The following is a 16,354-nucleotide window of genomic DNA, read 5'->3' on the forward strand; positions in this document are numbered from 1 at the left end:
AAAGTCCATTCCTCTGCTAGGGATAAGTACCACAAGGGGCCCCACAGATTTCCAAGGTCTCCCACATTCAGGGGGTCTGGATCAGTCTCATGCTGGTTCTTTTGTTGTCTTCCCATCCTATTTTACTCAAAAGGCTTTCTGATGAAGGGCATGAGGCAACATGCCTGCAATCTCAGCACTAGAGAGCTGAGTGGACAGAAAGCTGTTTCTAGGCTAGTCTAGACACCATGGGAGGTACTCACTCAAAAAACAAACCATTTATAAAAAAAGAAGAAGAAAGGATTTATCACAAGAGAAATGAAAAGGAGGTCTTAGCTCCTCATTAATGAGAGGCAGTGTTCTGCTCTGGGACATCTTTTCTTCACTGAGACTTGGACATGAACACAAAGTTCGGAGTGACTATTCAACATGAATTAAGGCTTGTTCATACAGTCAATGGCTATTTGCTGAATGTCTACCAGGAATTAACAACAAGTTGAATATTTAGTAAGAGAAAAGTTTATATATTTTAAATAGTGCTACTCAGCAGGGGGAAAAAAACCAATGGAATCTTGAAATTTGCAGGAAAATGGATGGAACTAGAAGGAACCATTCTAAGCAAGATAACCCAATCACACAAAGACAAACATGGTATGTACTCACTCATATACAGAATTTAGACATAGAGTAAAGGATTACCAGCCTACAATCCACACTGCCAGAGAAGCTAGTAAACAAGGAGGACCCTAAGAGAGACACACATGGTCCCCTGGAGAAGGGAAAAGGGTCAAGATCCCCTGAGCAAATTGGGATTTCAAGAAGATGGGGGAGGGAGCAGAGAGAATGAGAAGGGGAGAAGAGGAGGGATGCAAAGGACATGAGGGAGCAGAAAGGTTGAGTCAGGGGAAAAATAGAAGATAACAAGAATGGAGACATCATAATAGAGGGAGACATTTTAGGTTTACAGAGAAATCAGGCACTAGGGAAATGTCTGGAGATCTACAAAGATGACACTAGCTAACAATCTAAGCAACAGAGGAGAGGCTACTTTAAATGCCCTCCCCTGACAATGAGATTGATGACTAACTTATGTGCCACCCAATAGCCCTCATCCAGCAGCTGGTGGAAGTAGAAGCAGACACCCACAATTAATCACCGAACTGAACTGGAACCCAGATTCAGAGAAGGATGAGTGAAGAGCTAAGGTGTCCAGACCAGGCTGGTGAAACCCATAGAAACAGCTGACCTGAACATCGGGGAACTCTCACTCCCCAGACTGATAGCTGGAATACCAGCATGGGACTGATCCAGACCCCAGGAACATGGGTTTCAGTGAGGAAACCTCGGAAATCTACACGACCTCCTATAGTAGTTCAGTACTTATCCCTAGCATAGGTGTGGACTTTGGGAGCCCATTCCACATAGAGGAATATTCCCTGAGCCAAGACACACTTGGGTGGGCCTAGGCCCTATTCCAAAGGATATGATAGACTCTGATGACACCCTATGGAAGGCCTCATGATCCAGGGGGAGCAGAAAGGATATGTGATAGGTAGGATTTTAGTTGGGGGGATGGTAGGGGAGGGCGTGAGGGAGAAGGGAACTGGGATTGTCATGTAAAACAATCCTGTTTCTAATTCAAATAAAAAAGTCTGAAAAAAGATAAAGCATGAACTTTATCCTTGATGAATTACAGTTTGTGTGATGAGTGAATAGATTGAACTTAAAAAAAAAAAAAGGCCCAGGAGGGTTCCTTCCTATTTATAACTGCAAACAAAGAGTAGTAAAATGAATTCTCTTTTTCCATCTACCTTGCCTACAGAAGTACTAAAATAGGCTACCCTTGTACACAAAGCAATTATAAAGCATTGTTTTTTGGTATAAAAAATCATCATTACCAAAAAGTCTGCTTCCAGAATAACATAGACTCAAGTAGGAGGCAATACTACTCAAAATCTGATGTTTAAAATTTATATTTGGGGGCCAGAGAGGGTTCAGTGGTTAAGCATGCATTTTGTTCTTTCAGAGGATCAGAGTTTGGTTCTGGCTAACAACCACTTGAAATTCCAGCTCCAGGGGGACCCTATGCCTCTGGCTTCCACAGGCACCTACACTCAACCACACACAGACATGCATGTGATTAAAATGAATGAAAATACATTTTATTAAAAGAAGTATGTGTGCCCTACTAGAAGAGGAACAAGACGTGAAGTAATAGATCACAATCACTAGCATTACCTTTCTCATTTTTTAATGAGCATCGTTAGCACAAGGATATAAAACTATATAAAACTTAAATATTTTATGGTTATTATCATTATCTCAGCAAATATTACTTGACAATTTTAAGAAACTAATGTGGAAAAGTCAAGTATCACTGTTATACATTTTCTAAGGCATTTGTTTGGGGGGGTATAGATATTTTTATGAAGAGTTTCACTGTATCCCTTAATTTATTAACCTGAGTTCGAATTTTTATATTACCAGGCATTCTTTTATTTTTACGATTTTATTTTAGGTTATGTGTACATCTGTTTGTAGGTATATACATGTGTGTGCAGATGCCCTTGGAGACCAGAAAAGGGTGTGGGATCCACAGGAGCTGGAGTTATAGGTAGTGATGGGACCAAACTCAAGACCTCTGCAAGAAGACTGTTTGCTCTTCACTATTAAGTGACTCTCCAGCCCTACATCATTGGCTTTCTGAACGGTAGGTCAGGGAAACCTACAGAATGAAGGTTTACAGATTAAAACAGATTAAAAGGTGACACCATTAGATATTATAAATGATTCAACAAATAGACTCTATCAGATTAGCTTTTCAAAACAGTGTTTCATCTCTTCTCAATGTTCTTTATCGTCATAGTGTGCAATTGCATTTGAAATCTATAGTTCCTGGCATATCTGGGCTAAGGTTATACTAGGAGTTTACCAAGCCTGTCAGTCTCCTTAACTTCCTCCCACATTTCATTCTCTCATTCTGGTTATAATTAGTTGTCTGGTAGAATTAAGAACAGTCTATTTCAGTGAACGCTCATGTGAACATTTAGCAACTTTCTGTTACAGTGACAGCTTCGCGACAGGAAGAATAAACTAGAAAAGCAAAAGTCACTGGAGTAACCTCGGTTCACTCACAGTGCCAGCTCAACTGGAAATGCTGAGACTCGGTGACTTTTCCATTTGGTTATTAAACATCAGGCACATTCTTCTTGCCAGGAGACAGCCGCAGTTGATGGCATTCCTGCCTCAACCAGCATGTTTTGAACTGACCTGTCTTCATTGCTATGGCTCTGTAGAAACACTGCGGCTGCTCAGCATGAATTCAGCTGAGTGATTTGACGTGGAGCTTGTCAGGGAAAGCTATTTTAGTCCTCAACAGCATCCCCCTTCCAAGATGCAAACTGTTGCAGCTCAGGCACAATGTTCACCACTTGATTACTGTGAAGGAAGGGAGTTGAACAGTTAATCTCTATTAACAAAATCTACAGTGTGAGTGGTATTGAGCAGGACTGGAACCATTTTATCTGACCTTCACATTTGGGGAACCTGAGTAGCTAAGTCAGTCCCACTGTTCTTCCTTCACTAAGGGCATGGCTGTCTGTGATGTCATGGCCTGGCCTGTAAAATGGAGTATCCTTCCTGCTGACCTTACAGGGATAGAATGACTAAAGGAGACACCCACAACAGTCCTGAGAAGAGTTGCAGCTGCACAGTAAGTGCTACAGGAAAAGCAGTAATGTTTATTATTGTTTTTTAGGATGGAGATACCCAGACCCCATTCACCAACTGCCCTATTCACCTGAAAATGGAAATAAGAAAAAATGAAAATTCACTCTATGGTATTTTCTGTATGTGTCTGAACTTTATCTAGCTCCATAGGAGGGAGCATCCCAATACAACAGTGTAGAATACTTTCACAGTATAACCTTATTTCTCTCATGTTCTTTGTTGCTTCACCATTGCCTTTTCCCATTTAAGCAAGTAAAGTTATGAGCTGGTGACTCTGTTGAAAGGGATACAGTAAAACTTCTGATTGCATGAGGGATGTCGGGGGCGGGGGGGGGAATCATTCCTTTGAGAGTTGAAAGAGACAAGATGGCAGAAGGTGGTAGATTCCCATTAATTTGCCCAAGTTGGTACAAAAGTAGAATAAATATGCTTTATATTTATATAAAAACCCTAGATGGATTCCCAGAATCCCCAGTGGCATGTCTTGAAGGGGAGCATCAGGGGTGCCCTGCTCCTGGTTGGGCATGAAGCAGCTTCCCACATCCACAGCATGACTAGGATGTTTGCCACTGTGGAAGAAACATTGGTGTTTGCCAGAAAACCTCCTTTGCATTCCCGGGGCATAGCTAAAGCATATTTCTTTAACTCCCTTGCCATTAGCTGGAAAGCTGGTGCTGAGTCTTGAAGCCTGTATGAAACTCCGTGTGTATTCATTTTCCTTTCCCAGCTACTTAAATGTGCATGAACCAATGGAAGATGCTATTCTAGAAAATGGGAGTCAGTGAGCAAGGAACTGAAATTGTGTATTTGTTCCCATTGTGAATGTATGCAGTAGGAATACTTGCTATATTTAGGTCTTTGTCACATGAAATCATAGTAAGTTCATATTATATTATAGCTACTGCAGGCATCCTAAATATCATTTCTACTATAATCAAACTGCTTAGAGATAATTAATCAATGCGCATACTGTTATACTCTTTATTTCTTATGCTACTGAAACATACATATTATTGTTATAGACACTTAGAAACCTTATTTCCATATTTTTTCTTATAATCCATATGATAGTGATACTCTCAGGAAAAATTTTCTTCTCCTAAGAGGTCCTTAAGCTTTACCAGGTTACCAAGGGGCTACAAAGACCTGTTCTAGGTGTATCCTAGCATGATTTTTATGGAACAGGGTTTTTTTTTTCTGTCCACCTAGCCCTTATCACCCTGCAGATCCACACTGCTCTGTGATGAAAGAAGACTTTAATTCATAAGGCACTAAGTTGGGAGTACTTTTATTTAACAATTCAGTTACTTTATACAAAGCACTATACCCTAACTACTAAGGAGACCCCAATAAGATCCACAGTGGTCTCTGGTTGGATATGACCCCAAAATGAAGACCAAGGAGCAAGCATTACATAGGGTCATGGGATGTCTCAGAACCAAATTTAGGTACATTTCATCGAATTCAAGGGAAACCAGGGCTGACCATGCCAAAAGAGAAGGAAGGAACGAAGACAGAAAAGGAAGGGAGTGAGGGAGGGAGAAGATTGTAGGAGAGATCAACCTGGAAGGGAGATGGAGTTGAATACAGGAACCTAAGATTCAACTATGCCACATAAACAGTTCAATTGTAATTGCATGTGTACAACAAGAGTTATAACTGATATGCAAGAAGGAATCTTCTTTGGTATTTTTCTCTTCATCTAATAGATGAGCAGATGTTTTTATTTACTTTATTTCTCAGGTCCTAAGGGCTTTTGAGTTTACTACACTTCACATGTAGAGTTTTAAAAACACCTTTATTAGCTCCATTCTCAAGTAATTTAACACTGCAGAGGAGTGAATTATCACAGAGATGTGATCAGTATTGCCTACCTCCTTCATGGAGACTGTTAAAAGAAGTAACTAAAAAAATTCTGTTAGACTAAATAAAATCTTCATTGATAAAAACTCTTTTGTGTTTGATGTTTCCTTTATTCTCCTTATTTTTTAAACACTGCACTGTGTGTAGAACCCAGGGCACACAAGGCAAGTGAATGTCTGCTACTGTCCAGACAGGTTTTAAGACGGGTAGAAACTTGGTGATGTATCTCTCTGAAGGCAATATGTTTTGGTCAAGTTTACTGCCCCATTTACATTCTTCTGCTGCCCCGATCCTGGACCAGAGGAATCCCACTGAAATTGTAAAACTGTCCTTAGCGCACAGACCCTTGAATCATATGACAGAATTCTTTCTCAAAGAAATACTGTGGTATTTTATTATTATTACAACAGCCTGTTTCTAAGATAGTAGCTTTTAAAAGGTACTTGTTGGTGTGTGTGTATGTGTGTGTGTGTTTAGTTATATTTGTTTATGTTTGTGTATTTGTAGGCACATGTGTAGAAGTCAGAGGACAACTTTTGGTAGTTGGTTCTTTTCTACCACATGAGTCCTCGGAATTGAAGTTAAATTCACCAGGCTTAGCTGCAAGTGCCTTTAACCACTGAGCCAGCTTGGCTCTTTTCTTTTCTTTTTTTCCCTTAAAATCAGAATGCATGGTCCCCCGGAGAAGGGGAAGGGGACAGGATCTCCTGAGCTAATTGGGAGCATGGGGGTAGGGGACAGGGAGCTGGGAGAAAGAGAGGGGGGAAAAAGAGGGGAGAGGAGGAAATAGGGAGCAGGAAGGTTGAGTCAGGGAAAGAATAGAGGATGAGAGATACCATATAGAGAGAGCCATTGTAGGTTTGAGGGGAGATCTGGCACTGGGGAGATTTCCAGAGACCTACAAGGATGACATCAACTGGCAATCTAAGTAATAGTGGAGAGACTACCTTAAATGCCCTTCCTCTATAATGAGACTGATGACTACCTTATATGCCATCCTAGAGTCTTCATTCAGTGGCTGATGGAAGCAGAGGCAGACACCCACAGCTAAACACTGAACTGACCTCTGGAAACCAGTTGTAGAGAGGGAGGAGTCACGAGCAAAGAGTTCAAGACCACGCTGGTGAAACCTACAGAAACAGCTGACCTGAAAAAGGGTGAGCTCATGGACCCCAGACTGATGTCTGGGAGGCCAGCATGGGACTGATCCAGACCCCTGAACATGATGTCAGTGAGGAGGCCTCGGCACTCTATGGGGCCTCTGGTAGTAGATCAGTATTTATCCCTGGCATAAGAAAGTACTTTGGGAGTCCATCCCACATGGAGGAATGCTCTCTCAGCCTGGACACATGGGGAAGGGCCTAATCCCTGCCCAGGATGATATGACAGACTTTGGGGACCCCCATGGAGGGTCTTACCCTCCCTGGGGAGCAGAGAGAAGGGAGGGTTGGTGGGGGTGGGGGAGGAGGGGAGGGGAGGGAGAGGGAGCAGGGATTGACATGTGAAGCAGCCTTGTTTCTAATTTGAACTAATAAAAAATAATTTCTTGGGAAAAAAATCATCATCATCATCATCATCATCATCATCATCATCATCATCATCTCACTAGCCCAGGATGACCTCAAACTCGAAATCCCTACCTCCCCCAAATTGAGATTATAGACAAGCGCCACTATGCGTGGCATTAGCGGGTCTTAGAATGTTTTAGCAAGTACAATACTTTGCTCTAAGTTTTTGTGTGAATTTCACAAATCTAAGAGTGAAAAAAGCATAAGGAACCCATGGTACAGATTTCTCACCTTCAACAACTATTACATGTTGCCATGCTGCAGTTCTTATTTTTTTCTTCTTCTTCTTCTTCTTCTTCTTTTTTTTTTTTTTTTTTTTTTTTTTTTTTTTTGTAGTCCTTAAGATCAAACCGAGGGCCATTCACAGGTTAGTCACACACTTTCCCGACCTTTGCCCCTTTTAGGCTATTTTTATTTGAATTATCCATTAGGACTGTTTTTTGTCCTTTTATTTTTTGCTGTTTTTTTTTTAAAAACAAATTCTAGGCATTACATTAGCTAATTTAACTAAAACTATTTTTTAGGATAATTAATTTACTTCATATTTAGCACACTTAACAGAACAGAGTCCATGTTCAAATTCTGCCTGGGTGTCCAAAAAGGTCTTGTTCGTTTGTCTGAAAGAAGATTACAAAAGTTCTCCTAGTGATTATTTTGGCTGCTATTATCTTTCATTTAATAGACAATTCGTTTGTTGTTGTTGTTTTGGTGGTGGTAGTGATAGGCACTAAATCCAGGGCTTTCTGCATGTTAAATCTGAGCTGTAACAATGAGCTACAGCCCCAGCTGCCCATTCCCCTCCCTCTTTAAAATGCCACTTATCTGCTGGAGAAGCCAGGACATTGTTCTGTCAAAATTCCTTCATTCTCATTCTGGATTTTGCTGACTGCATTGTGTACTGTTCAACATGTCTCTCTACTGTCTATAAATAACACTCGTGGGATCTAAAAAAAGAAATGTAATTTTCTTTTAGTAAGAGTATGGATAGCACAGGTGACACTGTGGATACCTTCACTGCATTCAGGAAAAATGTAGTATTTGTCTGAGAGGAATGGCTGACTGTGTGTTCTAGATATGACCTATCATTACAAAGTGTTGGAAAGTTTCCCCCTATTACCTATTAATGAGCATTGGCTCTGGACTCATTACTTCATCAAGAACTTTAAAATGGTGATTTTAGAATTCCACCATTCCAATTTGCTAACTGGAATTCTCAGAAGGTAAAATTCCTTGCGCGAAGTACAAGGTTACCCAGAAATATAACTCATACCACAGAGCGGGATGAATGCTTCTTTTTCTGAATTTAACATATTTCCAGCTTGTGAGTTCTTGTGCATTGCTTACTTCTAACAGTGAGTCCTGAATCTTTGCTGTCAAAGTTACCACAGGCTCTGGTCATCAAGAAAGCTAGCAAAAGTACAACAGGGTGGGACAGGAATGGGTAGGACAAGATAAGGATGCAAAGGGGTAGAGAGGGTCCAGGCCAGGAAAGAGAATACCTCAGGCAGGGCTCTAGGAGGTGGAATCCAAGTCTTCTGAGCTGCCCTGGTCATCAGTGCTGTCACCAGCAGGGCTCTCCAGCTGGCAGGCCTCTTCAGCACCAGGAAGTGTGCTGTCCTGGACCTCCTGGTTCTCACTGGAGCCCAGAACCACATATTTGCCCTTCTTCAGCACCAGCTGCCGTCTCAGCTCATCTGCCATCTGTGAGAGATCCCGCTTCATGGCGTAGGCATCCTCCCCATCGGCATAGTACTTGGGTTCCACCTCACTAACCTGGAAGTTGAGGGTGTTGGAATAGAGGTGCAGGGCCGCCCTGTTGCTCTTCCTGACGTGCAGGGACACGTACTTGGCGCTGAAGTTCTCAATCATGGCCCGGGAGGCCTGGTCCATCAGCTTCTGGGCCAGGCCGAGGCGCCGGTGAGAGCGCTTCACGGCCAGGGAGGTGATGTGCCCGTGGGGGACATCATCGGGGTCCTCCTCCATCTTGGCCAGCACATAGCCCACGATCTTGCCGTCCTCGTCCTCCGCGATGTAGGAGAGCTGGGGCCACGACAGGCCGTGGTAGAAGTAGTACTTCATCTGGTAGTTCTCCGGCAGGCAGAGCAGGTTGCAGTGCTGCATGTTCATCAGGTCGTCGGGCCGGGCATTGCGGATGTTCATCCTGGCAGCCGGGCCAGGGGCCCACGCTGCGCCGTTGCCTCGGGAATGGACTTCGGCAGGCCCAGCCGCCGCGTGGCAGGAAGGCGGGAAGGCCGACAGGCGGAAGGGGCGGGACTGAGGGAGCTTCTGGAACCCTGCCAATGAGATTTCCAGTTGACAAGCCTGCACCTGCGCACACTGGGGAGGGGTCAGAGCTCGCTGAGCTGAGCTGAGCTGAGCTGAGCTGAGCTCTGTTTAAAAACTGTATGGCTGGTTGCTTCCTTGTGTCTACTATTACTTTGTATGTTAAGTTGTTTTCTCTTTTAAATTTGCTTATTCTCTCTGTGTATGTATAGTCTCTGTCTCTTCTCTCTCCTCTCTCTCTCTCTCTCTCTCTCTCTCTCTCTCTCTCTCTCTCTCTCTCTCTCTCTCTCTCTCTCTCGTACCACAGTGCATGTAGAGGTCAGAAGACAACTTGTAGGAGTCTCATTTTCCAACATGTGGGTCCCAGGGATTGAACTCCAGCTCTGAGTTTCTCAGCAAGCCCCAATATTCCCTATACTCAATCAGACACCTGTTTGGAAACAATTTTAGCCTTTTAGTTTGTGTACATCTGAACGCCCTATGTAACTAGAACAAATAAGCCTCAACAACATCCTAGGTAGCCTGCTCTCCCTGCCCTTTACCCAATGGACTGCTACCTAGTAGGTTTCATATAATAAAATCATACTGCATCTGTTTTGTCTATTTTTTTCCCTACTCACTATATGTGGGTTCTGGCAATCTTATACACAGCTGAGGCCTTTCTATACTGTAGTTTGTTTTGTATTCTGTTGTCTAAGTTTACTGAAGTTCACTGGGAAGCCCTGCTGTTCATGGCTGTTTGTGTTATTTCCAGTTTGGAATCATATAGAGAGCATGGCTAACTGTTGTTGAATATTTAGGCACATATTCACCTGAATTAGAGAATGGAATGATTTTCAAATGTTATAAATATTCCTAAGCAAATTTGCAAAGTGACTGCTCCACCCTTCTATTGTTAGAAATATGTTCCAGGTTGCAAAGAAAGACACCACCACTGCAAATGAAGGGTCTGAACAAGGCAGACCTCATGACTATGAGGGTGTGTTCAGATGAATGAACACACAGACTGGAAGTGTATTTGGTTTTTATTCTAACTCTGCTGGTGACTGTGTCTTTTCCCCATTGGCTGGGGTGCTCATAATCTTACTCAGTTGGATGAAGAAAAAACTGGTGCAAAGGAAATGAAGGAAGAAGGGGGATGAGGTCACTGCTCCAGGCCATCAAATTCCTAGAATAGAGCAATGGACCTTTGTTTAAACAAAGGTTTTACTGGGTGGGGAGAATTAAAACATTTGCATAAAAGTCTTACAAGGTGGATAGAGATAAACAGATCTTCCTTGTCCTAAACACAAGTTTTATAGTATTTGAAAGAAAAATGTCATATTTAATATTTCTTGCAATGTCACCATGTTATTTCTCCATTCTTTTCAGCCTATCCATTCTTGTGCAGGTATGGAGATGTTGCACTGTGGCTTATTTGGCATTTCTCTGGTGACTAGTGACACTGAGTACCTGCTTATTAACTGCTCTCTGTCCTCTTTTGAGAATCGGCTGCTCAAGTTTTTGCTTATTTTTTTAATTGATTATTTTCCTTCCTTCCTTCCTTCCTTCCTTCCTTCCTTCCTTCCTTCCTTTCTTTCTTTCTTCCTTCCTTCCTTCCTTCTCATATTTTTTTCTCTCTACATAATCCTGGTTCTCCTGGTTTTAGAAGACTCAGTTGTACTGTACTTAGGACAAGAGTGATCAGAGGTGTAAACGACCTGTGTCCCTGCCATAAACACTGGGACTCATGATGTAGACCATGCTGGCCTCTAACCACCTGTGACACACATGGCCTGTGCCTTTTCTTAAAGATTATTTTCCAAAGTGTATATCCCAGCTTGAATCTCTTCACAGACCTAGTTATAAGGACAGTTGTAATGAATATCATCCTTTTCTATTTGTTGATTTTCCCCTATTCTAATGTCAGTCCTTCTTTCCCTTTCCCACCACTGGGTAGTGAATGTAGAACCCTTCCCTCTACCAGTCTACTGCTGTCTTTCCAGCCTGCCTATGGTAATTGTTTAATCAGACATGAATTGCTTGCTTTTAAATTTTATGACTACTTTTGTGTAATACTTAGGAATTCTTTGCCCAGTCTTTAGTCACAATTTTATGTTTTCTTCTGAAACCCTTCATGTCTATTTACCTTTGCTTCCCTTTGATATTTATTTTTGGACGTGTTGCCAGCTAATTTTGGCTACTTTCTTCCCTGGTTTGATATTGCAATTAATTTATTGCTTTTTAAAAATCACCATCTTCTCTGCACTGTATTTCAATGTCACCTTTGCCATAAACATTTGGCACATTAAAAAAGTATACATTTGGCACGTTAAAAAAGTATACTATCTCTTAACAAAGCAAAATTTTGGGGTTATCTTTTAACAATGCAAGGGAAGCACATTTTGTTAGCATTGTTTACACATAAACTGTAAAATCTAGAAATATATATACATATACTCATACACATACGTATATGTATACATATACTGTACTGGCTGGTTTTGAGTGTCAACTTGACACAAGCTAGAGTCATCAGAGGAAGGATGCTCAGTTGATGAAATGCCTCCATGTGACCCAGCTGTAAGGCAAATCCTCAATCAGTGATCAATGTGGGACTGGTGATCCTGGGTTTTATAAGAAAGCATTCTGAACATGCCATGGGAAATAAACCAATAAGCAGCTATCATCCATAGCTTCAGCATCATATTCTGCTTCCAGGATCCTGCCCTGGAGTTCCCATCCTGACTTCCTTCAGTGGTGAACAGCAATGTAGAAGTATAAGCCAAATAAAACCTTTCCTCCCCAACTTGCTTTTTTTTGGTCATGGTGTTTCCTTACAGAAATAGAAACCCCAACTAAGACAAAGTGGTACCAGTGAAGTGGGGTATTGCTGTGACAGACCTGGCCATGTTTATGTTAGGATTGTGGAAGGACTTTGGAACTTTGGACTAGAAGAACCACTGAGTGTTAGAGCTCTGTGGGATGTTCTTTGGGATCTTGGAAGACTAGAATGTTGAGAGCAGTGTAGAGGATGGAGGCCTGGCTTGTGAAGTTTCAGAGGGAAGTTTAAAGATTTTATGAGGGCCATTTCTTATTTTGAATTAAGATCCCATGATTCTGGTTATCTGGGGCTACAGAATAAGCTGAGATTAACAAGATACCAGAACAACTAAAGCAAAAATTTGCTTTGCTGGTATACATTTCCCTAGTGTCTGATTTCGCTTTAAACCTATACTGGCTCCCTTTTTGATGGTATCTCTTATTTTTCTCTCCTCTATTCCTCCCCCTACACAACCTTCCTGCTCCCTTATAAAGGATTATCAACCTATAACCCACACCACCAGAGAAGCTAGACAACAAGTAGGACTCTAAAAGAGTCCTACATGGTCCCTCGGAGAAGTGGAAAGGAACAAGATCTCCTGAGCATATTTTGGTAGCAATGGGGGGTGGGGAGCTAGAAGAATTTTACATAAGGGAGTAAAATTACTGTTTTTTAATTCACTGAGTTCAGTTAAGGTTGCTTGCCATGAACATGGGTAAGAGGTTGTTTAATGAAATGTGGATAAGCTACCAGAGGCTTCACCACTGAAGAAACCCAGCAACCCTTATTACCAGTACCTTATCAGGTATGGGTTGGGACTCATGTCTCCCTCCCTCATTCATTATGAAACTATGATAGATTATAGTTTTTAAAATAATAAAAATTATAGCCAAGGAGGCTTAAATCTAAAACATAGGATGCCATGGTCTTTAAATATGTAGAAGTTTTATTTCTGATACTCCAAGGTCATTTGGAAATAAATAACTACCTTTTTATTTATTTATTTTTATAGTACTGGGATTGAACCTAGGGCACCATATTCTACCATCGAATTACACAGCTTCTCTTTACTGTTTGTTTTGAGACAGTTTCACTAAGTTGTGAGGCTGGCCTTGAACTCACTCTGAAATCCAGACAGGCCTTGAACTTGACACCTTCCTCCTTAGCTGTTCATCTGCTTATTTAGTGTTTGCTCATGTGTGGGTGCCATACAGATAAGTGGAGGTCAGAGGACAATTTGTGGCAGCCAGTTCTCTTCTTCCACCATGTGTGTCCTGGGGATCAAACACAGGTTGTCTGTTAGACTTGGGGCAAGTGATTTTACCGACTGAGCCATCTTGACAGGCTAATATGTTTGTAAAGAAAATTTAAATGTAAATGTTAACTCCTATTAACGCAAATGAATAGGGTTCACTATGTGACATGCTTTTAAATTTTTCTTGATCATAGAGAATTTCATACTGTCAATGTGTCAATGAAATATGATCATATTGATCCCCATTCTGCCTTCAAACTCCCATATATCCACTTCAAAACACCCCCTCCCAACTTCACTAAGATGATTCATTGATTGAAAGGGAACCTGAATCTGTTTAAGATGTATGAGCAGAATGGCTCAGTGACCGGAAGCTGAATATTCAGCTGGATAAGTAACTCCCCCACAACGAAGCTGCTGGTTAAGCACTACTTTAAAATGTATTTCGTAATTGTTTGAAGAAATACAAAACATATTTGTGTTCTGCTTGTGTCTTTCTGTCATTAGCTCTTGGGTTTTCTCTCTGCTTCACTTCTCCAATGTAGCAGATTGAACGTGTAAAGCATGAAGCATAGGAGAATGGTGACACGTGGGCCTCTATTCTCCAGGCTCAACTCTGCTAATCTGCCTCAACTGCCATCACCAATTAGAGTGAAGCGATGGCTCCCACCATGACGGTTGCTGTATTTGAATGTACTTGGAGAGTCATACATGCATGTTTAACTTGATGAACTTATTATTTAGCACATAATGTAGGAAGACAAGAGGTTATATTCCGAGAATTGGGGACTCTTTAAGTAGGTGAAATATGCTACACAAGTAAATGTATATAGTAATAGATGGTCTTTAAAAATAATGAAATAAATACCTGCGTATTCAACGTTGAGCTAAGAAATAGGATATGCTATTACTTTTGAATTCCAGTCATAATCCATGCAAATACATTAGAGAATATATATTAGACTCTATGCATATGTATTAGGACGGACATTAGAATATACATAAGCATATGCATGAGCCACATGCATATTAGAATATATAATAGTGTGTGTGCATTTCTTCCTCCTCCAAAAGTAGGTAATTTCAACCCTAACTTGTATAATTAGATATTTCTCATTTATATGTATCCTTAAATAAAAATCAACCAACTTTTCTCATTTTAATAAATATAATTACATACTTATATCTGATGACTTTTGAACAGAATTTTACTTTTTTAATTTTTGGTGTGTATTTTCTGGTTTAGGGATAGTGGCTGGATCTTCTTGAATGAATTAAGGCAATCAAAATAATCTCCCACAGGGCTCCCCAGAGGCTCATCTTCTGGGTGATTTTAGATTTTCCCAGGTTAATAACACTAACCATCATACTTACCAAAGAAGAACTTTCTTAGCTCATCCCCTGCTATGGGAACCATTTCATGATATGGAGGTTTGCTTACTTGGAACTAGCAGGGATATCACTAGTTTAAATCTTGTCTAAATCTCTTACAGCTCCCCTGATTATATTAGGCCACTGAGAGTATTCTGTTTGAGTAAGTCATCCATGAGCGATCTTTCTGATTTTTGTAAAATCCTTTCTGCTACATGGCAATGCAACAATGGAGGTGAAACACCATTATATTGAGAAGCCCCACTCACAGTCAGGTGAAGTCATTGAGAAGGCTGTTATTCTGGAATTCTACCCACCAGCATTTTCTTTAATGCGTTACTTTTGAGTAGCATTTTGAGAAATATCCCCCACAGGCTTATGCATTTGGACATTTAGACTTTGTTGGTAGCACTGTCTAGGGAGGCTGCAGCCTTGCTGGAGGAAGAACATTGCTGGATTTTGAAGGCTTTTAGCCTCTTCCCACTTCCAGTTTCTCCCTGCTTCTTGTGTGTAGTTAAAGATGCAGGTTCTGAGTTTCCTGTTCCTGCTGCCATGCCTTCTCTTGCTGCCTTGCCTCCCTGCTACAATGGACTCTCAACAATAAGCCAGATAAAGCTCTTTCTTCCATAAGTGACTTTGGTCATGACACTTTATCATAGCTAGAGAAAAGTAACCTGAGTATATTTCTTGCATATTTTCTTGCAATTCAAGGCAGTCTTTATATATTTTCCTCCTCTACTTAATTTGGCTGAAACATTTCTAAAATGTGTTTACCACATGCAGCCATCACTAAGATATGACAATTTTTCTTATGTATCTAGACATACATATATATCTATACATATACATATAATCACCAACAATTGAAATTTATTTTCAATGTTCTTATTTTCTTTTCTCTTTATTTCTTATTGTTTAATAATATCATATATACCATATATTTATACCCTTTCTGATCCAGTTCTATTCCCACTGAATCTTTTTGCTTTTCAAACAATATATTTTCTTTTAACTTTTGATTCTTTAACTTGATTATTTGTGGATTTTTCAACACATATCCTGATCTCCCTTATGTCACCATCCCCAGGCATCTGCCCACTGCCTTAGCAACATTCTCCAACAAAACAAAATTTTATAGAAATACTAAAAAGCAATGGCTTATCTGTTAAATGCCAAGCTCAAAACCAAAGATAATTTTCTTTATTAAATATTACCTGTCATTTATTGGACTTACTCATTGGCATTATATTTTTTATTAATACAGTATGTACTTGGTAGTTTGTGTCAACTTGGCTCAAATCACAGACACTTGGAAAAAGGGAACCTCAACTGAATAATTTCTTGCATCTGACTAGTCTATGTGCATGTCTATGGAGCATGTGTATTGTATTATCCCTAGGCAGGGGTCCTGGGTTGTTTAAGAAAGCAGGCTGAGCAAGCCATGGAGAGCAAGACAGTAAATAGCATTTTCCCATGTTTTTGTTTCAGTTTCTGCATCTATGT

The 16,354-nt window shown here is 40.8% G+C and overlaps 1 protein-coding gene across 1 annotated transcript; it reads right to left on the bottom strand.

Moving 5' to 3' along the window:
* Positions 1 to 8,651: 8,651 nt before the first annotated feature.
* On the bottom strand, positions 8,652 to 9,305 carry Naa11 (N-alpha-acetyltransferase 11, NatA catalytic subunit). Its single transcript, XM_027387608.1, has one exon. It carries the CDS (start codon positions 9,297 to 9,299, stop codon positions 8,652 to 8,654), a length of 648 nt encoding a protein of 215 aa, XP_027243409.1. The 5' UTR covers positions 9,300 to 9,305.
* Positions 9,306 to 16,354: the final 7,049 nt, after the last annotated feature.

Source organism: Cricetulus griseus (genome assembly GCF_003668045.3).
Source record: "Cricetulus griseus strain 17A/GY chromosome 1 unlocalized genomic scaffold, alternate assembly CriGri-PICRH-1.0 chr1_1, whole genome shotgun sequence".
In the NCBI taxonomy this organism is placed as follows: domain Eukaryota; kingdom Metazoa; phylum Chordata; class Mammalia; order Rodentia; family Cricetidae; genus Cricetulus; species Cricetulus griseus.